The sequence below is a fragment of the Protopterus annectens genome, chromosome 10.part0 (assembly GCF_019279795.1).
Source record: "Protopterus annectens isolate FY-2018-M chromosome 10.part0, PAN1.0, whole genome shotgun sequence".
NCBI lineage: Eukaryota > Metazoa > Chordata > Ceratodontiformes > Protopteridae > Protopterus > Protopterus annectens.
Genome location: NC_056744.1, coordinates 819,188,340 through 819,200,679, shown reverse-complemented (window position 1 = coordinate 819,200,679; position 12,340 = coordinate 819,188,340). Strand labels below are relative to the sequence as shown.

Here is a 12,340-nt window from a genome sequence, read left to right as displayed (position 1 = left end):
GTTGAGTGGCACACTCAGTTTGTGGGCTATGTGTCATTTGGGTTGTGTTGGGGGTGGAGGTTGCTAGCATTTCTGCTTTGGTGGTCTCTGTTGCTTGAGCAGATTTTATTGAGAGCCTCCGTGAAGGTAGGTGTGTGTTCTGTGTTTCTATGGCACTTTATTTGTGCAGTATTCCGCTGTGACGACCCCTAACCAGGAAAAGCCGAAAGACAAACAAACAGTAAAATAAAACAAAAGAATAAGAAGAGAGTTTAAAAATGTAAAGGGAGAAAGTGTGAGGGGTCAATAATAATTAATGAATGTAGTAAAATAATAAATACCAAAGACATGTAAAGAAAGTAAGATAGAAGAAAAAAAAACAAAAGTGGAAAGTTAAAAACTAACAGAACAAGATGATAAAGATTTAGAAAAAGGAACAACAATGGAAGAGGTGGATAATATATTAAAACTGGTACATCTGGAGTCAGCAACTGGACCAGATAGTATTGAATATCGCATGTATAAAGATATATTACATTGGCAGAAGAAATATTTTGTACAAGTATAAATGAATGGATAGCAAAAGCTTTGGACAGGAAGAAATATGTACTGGTGCTATGAAATTTATATGGAAAAATGGGGAAAACGAGGAGATAAGAAATTGGAGACTAATAGTAATTAGTAACTCTGACTACAAATTTTTTATGAAAATAATAGAAAACAGGTTAGAAAATTTGGATACAATATTTGGAAGAAAGGGAAAAGGAAGTCAGTAATTACTAATGATAATAAGATAATTTGTTGATTATATAATAACAGGAAAACAGAAGTTCATATTGTGGCAGGTGACTTAAATAAAGCATTTGATAGTATACAGCATAACATTTTATGGAATATAATGAAAGACTATAGCATAAGTGAGAAGATACAAAAGATTTTTGTTCCAGCATATGAAAGAAATAAGGTAGAGCTGTTAGTGAATGGATGATTAAGCCAGGAAATAGACATAAATAGTGGCATAAGTCAGGGATGTCCTGCGAGTAGTATTTTATTTGCATTAGTAATGAATGTAGTAGCTAGTAAGATAAATGCTTCATTAAAGATGGCAGAATATAGGAGTGTAGAAGGAATAAGACTACCAGTTATGTTCTCATGTGTGGATGATATGGTGTTAGTAACAAAGAACAGAGAATGAGTGAAAGACGCTATTAAGATAATTAGTAAATATTTGAGGGCATTAGGCCTGAGCATGAACAGAGATAAAAGTATAGGATTAAGGGAAGAAGGTAAGATAGGTCATATTCAGTTTAACATGAAGGAAATTAAAATATTGGGCATAACATTTGCGTATGATATAGCGAAAATACAGCAATTGAAAGATATAATAAAAAATAAGAAATATATACTTATTTTGGAGAACATTTAAACTGTCATATAAAAAGAAAGTATATTTAAAAAAAAGTCTGTTTTATTGGGAAAGATTGCATACTTGGCAAACATTTTTTATGATCCTATGAAATGTGAGAAAAATTAATGACAGATGTGTTTTCCTTTATATGGGGATCCAGACTGAGCCTAGTAAAAAGAGGCATATTATATGTTAAGGAAAAAGAAGGAGGGTTGAGATTGATAAATCAGTGGTGTATACAGCATTATTAAATTTATATAAAGTGTTGAGATGGATGAAGGAGGAAAATGGGTCATTAATAGGTGTAATAATGAAAGAAATAATGTGAAAAATGTGTTGTATGATGAGTAAATTTGAAAGAGAGAAATTGTGAAATGGGAAATGAAAGAATATAAAGAAAAAAATAATATTATGGAAAATAAAGATAACTGATATAGAGGAAAAAAGGAAACTATGGTATTGGATATAATGAACAAGTATTATTCTGTATATCCATGGGACAGAATTGAAGAAGAAAAAATAAAAAAGATAAAAGTCAGAACAGAATGGTGTAAACAATATGGAGAATGCAGAGCTTTTCTATGGAGATTATCAATAAATGTGCTAGTAAAAATGAATATACAATATAAAAAATAGAAAAAAGAATATACAATTATTGCAGTGAAGTTGAAACAACAAATCATTTTCTTAAAATGTTAAAAGAGTGAAGAAATTATGGAAAAAAGTTATGTGATGACAGTTACTTGAAAGGAATTAAGAAAGTAGAAAATATTAATATGGATATGTTGAAGTATGGATACTATAAAAGTAAAAGAATGGAATTTGTAAAGAAAATGAGAAAAATATTTTACACAATTTGGACCGTATGGAATGAAAGACTGAATCAGATAAATGTAGATGGATATTGGCAGAAGTGTTACAAAAACTAAGATTTTGGTTGAGAAAAAAGGTGGGAGTCATAAAATGATTGCATTTGAAAAGAAATAAATGAATATACAGAATTATCTAATTGATAGAAAATTGTTTCTAAAAAGTTTAAAATAATTGTAAATAGTATATAATATGTAAATAATGCAAATATTGTGTTTAAATAACGACACTGACTTTTTTGATAGGTACCATGGGGTCTTATACATCCACCTGAGTTATCGCCAACTCAAGCAGATGGGGCATTGGTTTAATGTCTCATCCAGAGGACGGCACACTCAGGAGTGCAATTACCCCCCTTATGCTGCATTACAGTGTCAGCAACTGATGTACCTAGTGTGGGAATAGAACTCACAGCCTTCTACATCAAAGGCAAGTGTGCTACAGGTTGTGCCACAGACACTGCTTGAATATTTAAACAATTTTAATGTAACATCCCTCCATTATCATGTAAACATCCATGTAATATGTGCAGGTATTTTTCATATGGCATTATTGCTCCCAGCAACAGACTCACCTGTTTATTAAACATTAAAAATGTGCGATTAGGTCTTCTAATCGTTTTTTCTTGTTTCCTGTTACGGATCTACAAACACACATGCACTATCAATTTACCCTTTAATTTGAAGGTATGACATCATATTTATTTTTTATTTTTCAGGCCTCTATCCACCAAGAGCTAAGCTTGTTATACAGCGCCATCTATCCCAGTTATCAGACAATGAGCAGGCTGACATTTTTGAACGTGTTCAGGTAATTTTAATTTCTATCTTTTAATTGAAGTTGATTGGTGCTATGGAGGAGAAAAAATTGTAACTAGTTCTTTTGTATTTCTGTGGTAACATTGTTTTGAGTTATTTTTGGCAAAATATAAAACTGTTGATATGGAAGTTAGTCTGGAAAATTTTCTGGCATACAAGTGGAAAATATTCTGTAGTTGTGTAGTTGTTTGACCAGTTGAGTTGATCTGAAAGGAAAAATGAATTAAGTAACTCCTTGCTATTTCTGTTTAGAAATATTGAGAATTAAACTAGTGCTGCTAAGGAAAATTGTTAATGACCTCAGTTTGTCTTTCATTTGTAGTGCCATTTGAACTGAGGGTAGGCTGAACATATTGCAGTCTAGAAAGTAGTCTGAATGATTTGTTCAAGGCCTGAAAGGGATGGAACATGCAGCAAAATGTTAACCTTACACTAGTTCATAGGATAGACCAAAGTTTATTAGGGTTGGGGCAAGATTTATGAAAGATGGAGACTTCATTTGTGGAATCAGATGGTATCCTTCTTGTAGTGGGAACTACAGATCCTTTTGCTGTTGTGTTTGCTTGTATTTTGATAAATATTTATACTGATGATGTTAAAGGGAAGAGAACACTTAAGGAAGAAGCTGTACCAGGTTATTATCCCTCCAGAAGGAATGCTTGGGAGGAAGTACACTCCAAAACAAAGTACTTTGACTCTTCTGTGCTCATACTGAAATGACCCAGAAATGACCCTGTTATGCAACCTGGTCCCAGAATTCTGTATATGCATAAGGTGCTGTTAATTGCTATCAAGGAGACCAATGCAAAGTATTGTTACTATAGTCATGTTATGATGGAATCACTCAATGAATGATTTCAGAGAGATCTTCAGTAGCAATACAATTGTTTTAAAGTTACTGTTACTTGGTTCTTATGTGATGACATATCATTCAGGAACACATCAAGGTTGTAGACCTTTTTTTCTTGGCAATCCTCTTTGTTGACCTTGAAAACATCACAGTATAAAAACATGTTAAAGTCACTGTGTGATACATAACTGCTTACAATTAAATATAGGTTTTCAGTTAAACAATTAGAACTGTGGTGGTGGTGCTGCGGTAGCGTTGTCACCTCACAGTTAGACGTTGCACGTTCGATTCTCAGTTAGAGCGTCTTCTGTGTGTTGACATGCGTGAATGGGCGTTCCTTTGCTGAAGGTTGTGCGTTAGGCCCGGCAAACCAGCACGTAAAAATCTACTGCTGCCAATCATTAGCGGACCGTAGTTCCGCTCTGGCAACCCCTAACCGGGAAAAGCCGAAACACGGTTTTCAGTTAAACAATTCATTTCAACATTTCTCATATTACAGTTCTTCATCTTGATACCACAGTTGTCATTCTTCTGTTCTGTACATAGCACTATATCTCATGTGTATCTTCTTAGCTTGTTAGTGTCCTTTGTAAATACAGCATAGATGTATAAAACTATAATAACAGCTCTATATTTTGTTACATTTAATTATCCTTTTCCATTATTGCACAAACAAATGGATGCACCTTACCAAATGAGTTTTTTGCATGACCCAGTTGGAACCTCCCATTAACAAAGTGCAAATAAATAAAAATAAATAAATGAGAGAAAAAGTTAACTGTCCTACGCATTCTGTACTCCTTATTTATTCTGTTTGCATATTCATGATACATGTACTATTTTAGTACTACTCTTCTGTTATCATAACTCATTATATTGTGATATAAATGTATAGCAGATGCTTTTATCCACCATCTTCAAAGCCTTCTGTCAACATAAAGGCAAATCTGCCCAACATATTGCCATCTTACAGTATAATACTGCAGCCATTTCCTTGTTTCCCTGTTCACTCTTCATTAAATTCTGTTACTTTCTCCTAAGCATCTCCAGTCTGTCTGTGGACCTAGTAATTACTACAAATAACTCCCATCAAAGGCATGCACAGAATGCAGCGCTGGCACGTCATTATCACTCCACTCATTTTTCACTCTCAGATCATCCAGTACATTCAACTTGCCAGTCTATTATGCCACTGTTATTGTTAAACAGTTCACCTTATCCACCCACAAGAAAAAACAATAGGAGAGGCAGTTCTCACATACTTTTATTCTTATTCCATGTATTTGAAAAACAAGCAACATCAAGATAAATTTTCACTTTCTGTGTTTTCTTTCTATTTTGATATTGACAGTTGAAGCAGATCGACCACAGCTTTCATAAACTACCCGATGTTCACCTATTCCCTAACATAACTTCCTTCATCACGGTCATAAAAAGCATTATATTCTGGGCTTTACTGTCGTAGCCAACAGCTGCTATATGTATTACTTTTGCTAAGATCTTCCAAATTACTACAGTCGCTCAGCTCCAGTTAGATACTTGAATTTTGAGAGTATATCTGTGCAGCCTTGTTTTCCCTTTTAATAGTATGTATGTGTTAAAATGCATCTATTTTCAAGCAATTTGTATCCTCAGTGGTATTAATAATTATCATACCAGTTCCATATTCAAATCCTGTTAATTTTTTCACTTTCTCACGCTTCTAAACTAAATGTGTGGCTCAAACATTAAGTAACATTGTAACAGGCAACTTTTCAGTATTTGATATTACATCACTAAGTACTCAGTTATAAATACTCTCATTAAAATAATTTTAGATAATTGTCAAAAAGTTAAGGCTTCTGAAGTTGGAGCGCAGTAATTTATTATAGTAGTTTCCATAGCATAGTGAAATACTATAGCAAATCAGCTTTTTCTGACATGGATGCTGCAGTAACTCTTGTATCAGCAAGAAAATAAAGTGTAGCATATATAGGATCCCATAGTTTTCTATAATCTTCATGGTAATTTAAAACAAAGTGTAAAAATCCCCATTTGTAGTGTCTGCCTATTTTGTATTCAGGGTCAACAAAACTGTTCTAATAGTAAGAGATATTTTTCCTAATCACTTTAATCCAATGTCTGCCAGAGTCATTTTCGAGTACCCTAAGCTTCTTATCACTTAATTGAATATACTTACTATGAAAAAAGTAAATGAGTGGAGCCCTTCCTTTTAATTCATGTTAAGTTCTATTACAGTAGTTCTAACAGTCTTTTTCTTATTTCAGTAATGAAATCTTTAGGTTACAGTTTACCACACACAAATCAAATGCATATAGTTATAGATTTTCTTTAACGTACATTAATTGTCAAATTTTAAGACTGTGTCTGCTTGAAATAGTTCAAGTCAGAGATATGTAACCTCTAATACCGTCTTTCTCTTGCTGTATTGCATAAAACATTCTCCATTTTTTCCTGTGATTCCTGCTGTTCTTCCCATTCCTCTCCTTTACTTCAAGAAATGGTTGTACTAGCAGCTTCCATAACTAGCTATTGCTTCCTCCACACTAGTAAAAGTTGACACTCCCTCCATGCAGAAACTTTTGGCACTTCTTGGAAAGTTAACGTATAATGTTATGTTGTCCTATCTCAGCTTAATTCCTGCTGGTTGGTTTCAGAGCCGATCATTGGCTCTGAGTCAGCTGCATACCAAAGCTTGAGAACTTCTACTGGCTCGAGGCTGCAACCTATCCCAGGATGCCTAGCGGCTATTCCCCAGATCTCGTTTGCCGCTTGAAGCATCAGGATTGTCTTTGCTGGCTCAGGCTAGTTATTACTTTTATTATACATTTTTTTCTATCTCCTTGACAAAAAACTGTTTGTTAGAGTCTATTATATCTTTCCTTACTCAGTAGCGTACTCGTGTGTGTTGTTTTTCACTACTTAGGTGTGTTCTTCAGCTGTTCCTCCTTCGGGCCCTTTTCTTCTTCTATCCCCTTAGAGAATCCATTTAATCTAGAGGATTTTTTCGCTTTAGCCTGTTTTTTTCTTAGAGGGCTTCTTTCCCTCTCTTTAGAAGTCACCGTTTAAGTTAGAGGCATCTCCTAGGGTTGGAGGAGACTGTCGTTTAACTTAGAGACTTCTCCTCCAGCCCACTTTTTTCTCTCCTCGTTTGTAAAAAAAAAACAAAAAAAAACCAAAAACTCTCTTACCTTCGCTTCAATACTGTGTTATTGTTATTGCTATTGTAGTTGATTTCCTTTGATCTCATTAATAATGTCTAAAGAATCTGCTAAGGAATCAAGACAATCTGGGTTTAAAAAGTGCGATTCATACACCCAGAAAATGTCTTTAACGGATGGACTCACACGTTGTGTGTATTGTTTAGGAGCAGTCCACCTGCAGGATTCTTGCTCCATTTGTCATGGTTTTAGTGTGAGGGTCCTACAGGAAAGAAAAAATAAACTTATTTTAAGAGGTTTGTTGAAAGGCCCTTTTGAAATAGGAGAAGGTAATCAGGCCTCTAAATCTGACAAGCCAAAAAAGTCAGCTTCATCGGCTCCAGTGTTTGAGCCGTCAAGCAATCATAAGGAACAACCAAAAATAGAAATTACATAGGGTAATAAGTTGTCCATTAGTTCAATCATATACGCAATTTAAATTCATAAAATTAAAAACCAATATTCTCTACGAAGAACTCTTCGTAGAATAAAATTCATGTCTTAAAGGTTTCAACAGCTCTTGTAATATTATTAATTTTTATATATAAAAACTTATTTCTAAACTGACATTATAAATAAATTAGCAAAATCTAAGCTTACCCTATTGCTTTTGCTGTTGTTAAAATATATATAAAACATGCTTTTTAATGCCAATGAAACTTGAAAACAAAAAAAAAACTCAATTATGGCTGAATATTGTAACTGTTACTATGTATTAGAAATAAAATTGTCATTGTAAACCAACTTGAAAATGAAATAACATTAGTTGTTGATTTTTGTGCTTTTTTATATAATTTAAACTTGTCAGTTGTTGTTAGACAAAAAAATAAAATAAATAAATTTTGCTTTAATTCTTTTTTATAATCTGTATGTTATAATTAAATTACATCATTTTAATTAATGTTTATTATGTTTTCATAAATATGTAACTATTGTCTATTGTATGTAAAGGTATAATACACATTCCGTTCTCACAGTAATATACTAATCATCCTCAATTAAAAATTACTCAAAACTATAATGATGTTAAAAATCAAAAAAAAATCCAAAAAAGTTAAATTCATAAAACATAAAACATTAATACAAAATGCCATTGATGACACTTATTAACAACAAATCTATTATTAACTACTATAAAAAAAAAATTATATAAAAATATATAAATAAATAAAACCCTTTTCCTTTATAAAAGTTGTTGCCAAGTGGACCTGAGTTATTTTTATTTTTGCTTCAAAATAGCAAAATTAAAAGCATGTCCTGTTCTTCTAAATGTGGTGTGCTAGCATTTGCATTGTTAATGTCGTTCTAGAAATTGCATATAGGTGTTCATCATTATAATGGCTGAGGACGCGGCGCACACACACATACAGGCTTAAATGAGCGCGATTTCACTTTCCTGCATATTAAAAAAACTTAACCTTTAGAGATAACCTATACCCTCTGTTGATATTAAGGTGTAAATCATAAGGAACAAGTAAATTCAGAGCCGAAGGTTATCAGTTCTGAAAAACCTGGCCTTCCCTCAGTTCCATCTGAGTCCTCGGAACCATTGTGGAGCCGAAAAAGAAGTCGGTCACTGTCATTGGAACCACTACGCTCGGTGCCGCAATCTCCCTTACTACAGTCTTTGGCAGGTAGTCAGAGGTCATTGACCCATTCCTCTCGGTCCTCCAGAAGTTTATCGGATGGTGACGTGGAGCGGGTGGTGAAGAGGTTGCTGCAGACGTGGGCCCTGGCACAAATTCTTTCGAGCCCAGCCTATCGGAACGTGGAGCCGACCACTGTATTTCAGGTGCCATCTATTCCTCCTCCGACTCGGATGAGTTTGGAGCCAGAGTGTCAGGAAGTTGTTGTGTTGGAAACGGCGGAGCCAGTAATCACCCACGATATCTCGGCTCCGATGTGTGCTCCAGTCTCATTGATGCTGTCTTCCATCGAGGGATCTGGGAGCCGACACTCTCTGGTTGGCTCCAGGGGCAGAGTAGAGTCAAACCATTGTCGCAACCGACTGTCCCATTTGGAGCTTCAGCACAGGTGAGTTCGGTGCCCACATTAGCCTCGGAGCCATCCTCCTCAGTGCCGGGGGAGATCTCCTGGTCCCTTGGGACTGGAGTCTCTCTCGGCCCAGGATCGTGGGGCCTTTGAGGTGATGAGGAGTGTCCTCTCCCGTGAGTCTGCTCCACCTTTGGCTCCAGCCACTCTTCCCCCAAAGGACCAGCTTCTGCTGCTTTATCATCCCTCCATCAGCCCTAGAGTAGAGAGTCAGAGCCCCAGGAAATCCCAATGGGTGGAACCCCCTTTTCCGACACCTCCCCAGAACATCCCCCCCGAGGAGGTCCCATGGAAGAGACAATGTAAGAGGAAGCACATAGACTCCCCTGAGTCTGTCACTTCTGATACCGACGTAGAGGATTCAGAAGGGTCCCCACGGTTGCCCTCTGATGATGTCTCCTTTTCGGACATTCTAGAGATCCTTAAGCAAAGGGGTGGCTGGAAATCCCTCTCCCCTTCTGAGGATGAGTCTGTATACCTGGAGGCATTTGGCTGTCGCCCCTCCACGTCTTGGGTGTCTCCGCCTTTCGACCTGCTCCTGGGTGTTGTAAGTCGAAAGGTGTGGGACTCTCCGGAGTCAGTAAACCCTGTTCCAAGGAGTCCAAACAAATTAATTATGGCCCCAGAGGATAGACATTACTTAACAAAGAAAGTTCCAGTAGACGCGATGGTGGTGGCAATGGCCACAAAGAAGGAGTTAGCTGAAACTTCTGCATCTGTCCATCCACTGAACAAGGAGTCTCGAATGATGGACAGATACGGGAAGCGTATGTTCTCCTCAGCTGCCTTTACCCTATGGTCGCTTATCACATTTCACCCGACTTCAGAGGGATCTCCATAAAGAGCTAGGACATACCCTACACGGTGCTACAGCCCAGCGTTTGACGGATAAGATAAATTCCTAGCTTACGACCTTAACCTCGATTACGAACTCTTGCATGCACCTCATCTCCTATGCAGCAGATGGAGTGAGCAGGACAGCAGGCACAGGAATAGCTGTTAGGAGACATTCCTGGATGCGCCTTCGTGAGTTTACTGAACCCTTCAGATCTTCCTTTATTGATGCCCTATTTGATGGCTCGTCCTTGTTCAGGCTGAAAGTAAAGGAGACTCTCACCAGGAGCCAACAAGATGACAAGACTCTATCTGCCATCGGAGTGTGTTTTTCTGCCCCCACCAGACCTTATCCAAAAGGTCAGAAGAGCAGAAAAATGTGGTTCCGGAAATCCAAAGGAGCCTTGTCGGAAGCTCGTGGTGATTTTTCCCCCCAGGGGCAGAGGGGAGAATAACAATGGAAGATGCCATCCACGCGGCAGAGGGGATCCACAAAACCAGGGTGACAGAGATATGTTCTCTGGTCAGCCCTTCCAGCACTCCTGAAATGAGACCTGACTGTCCACCTCTGGAGGCAGTCGGGGGAAGACTATCACTGTACCCAGAAGCCTGGCTACAATTGACTCAAGACAAATGGGTACAGGCCATTATATCCAGAGGATACAGTATTCCTTTCCACAGTCCACCTCGTCTGTCAAAGTCTCTCAGACATTCCACCCAGTCAAAGGCATCAAGCAACCCTAGAAATTCAAAGTTTCCTAGGAAAAAGAGTCATCCAAGAAGTCCCCGTAGACCAGATCGGATCTTGAATTTGCTCAAGGTTCTTTTTAGTTCCAGAAATGACGGGATTGGAGACCAATATTGGATCTCAGCAGTATAAACAAGTCAGTAAAGAAAGCAATGTTCTGGGTGGTAACACTGCAGTCTATACTCCCTTTTCTGGGACAAGACAATTGGATGTGCTCTTTAGATCTTCAGGATGCGTACTACCACATAAAGATGGACAGGCGTTTCAGAAGATTTCTACACTTCCAGCTGGGAGCCAGTCATTATCAGTTCAGAGCTCTGCCCTTTGGTCTCACTACAGCCCCCAGAGTGTTTACCAAATGCATGGCAGTAGTCACGGCTCATCTGAGACGTCAAGGATTCCAGGTGTTTCCATATTTAGACGACTGGCTCCTGACTGCCACCACCAAGCACCTAGGGATACCACCATCCATCTCTGCTCAGACCTAGGCATTACTATAAATACAGAAAAATCTGCCTTGTTGCCATCACAGTGTATTATTACCTTTATAGGTGCAGAATTAAACACAAATGACATGGTAGCAAAATTGTTTCAAGAGAGAATACAAACACTACGCAGTCAAGTATCTATCCTACTCAAGAAGAAAAAGGTGCAAGCAAAATTTGTCCTCAAGGTCTTTGGCTCAATGGCAGCAGCGATAACACTAGTCCCACTGGCACGACTACACATGCGGATATTACAGTGGCTACTCTTCCCTCAGTGGTCCATACAGGAGTTACCCATGTCACACAAGATTCTCATTATGGATGCCTGCAAGAAGGACATACTATGATGGCTTCAGTCCACTCAGGTAACGATGGTCAGACCGTTTGTACTTCCCCAACCTGTCACTATAGTAACCACGGATGCATCCCAAAACTGTTCTAATAGTAAGAGATTTTTTTCCTAATCACTTTAATCCAATGTCTGCCAGAGTCATTTTCGAGTACCCTAAGCTTCTTATCACTTAATTGAATATACTTACTATGAAAAAAGTAAATGAGTGGAGCCCTTCCTTTTAATTCATGTTAAGTTCTATTACAGTAGTTCTAACAGTCTTTTTCTTATTTCAGTAATGAAATCTTTAGGTTACAGTTTACCACACGCAAATCAAATGCATATAGTTATAGATATTCTTTAACGTACATTAATTGTCAAAATTTAAGACTGTGTCTGCTTGAAATAGTTCAAGTCAGAGATATGTAACCTCTAATACCATCTTTCTCTTGCTGTACTACATAAAACATTCTCCATTTTTTCTAGTGATTCCTGCTGTTCCTCCCGTTCCTCTCCTTTACTTCAAGAAGTGGTGGTACTAGCAGCTTCCATAACTAGCTATTGCTTCCTCCACACTAGTAAAAGTTGACACTCCCTCCATGCAGAAACGTTTGGCACTGCTTGAAAAGTTGAAGTATATTTCAAGTGTGTTTCTTACTTTTCTTACTGCACCTATAAACTTCATTCTGTGTTTGAAAGTTGTGTCTAAATAATTGAGATCCACATACACCGACCCATTAGAGTATATATTTTCTCTCTAGGTGC

General features: G+C 37.3%; 1 protein-coding gene across 5 annotated transcripts in view; it reads left to right on the top strand.

Moving 5' to 3' along the window:
* The window catches only part of TBC1D4 (TBC1 domain family member 4), a 2,350,609-nt gene that overhangs the window by 1,493,522 nt on the left and 844,747 nt on the right, over positions 1-12,340 (top strand). For all 5 annotated transcript variants that reach the window (XM_044085628.1, XM_044085627.1, XM_044085626.1 and 2 more), the window contains exon 6: positions 2,976-3,067. In XM_044085628.1, the coding sequence (XP_043941563.1) occupies positions 2,976-3,067 (92 nt within the window). The remainder of the gene's footprint in view (positions 1-2,975; positions 3,068-12,340) is intronic.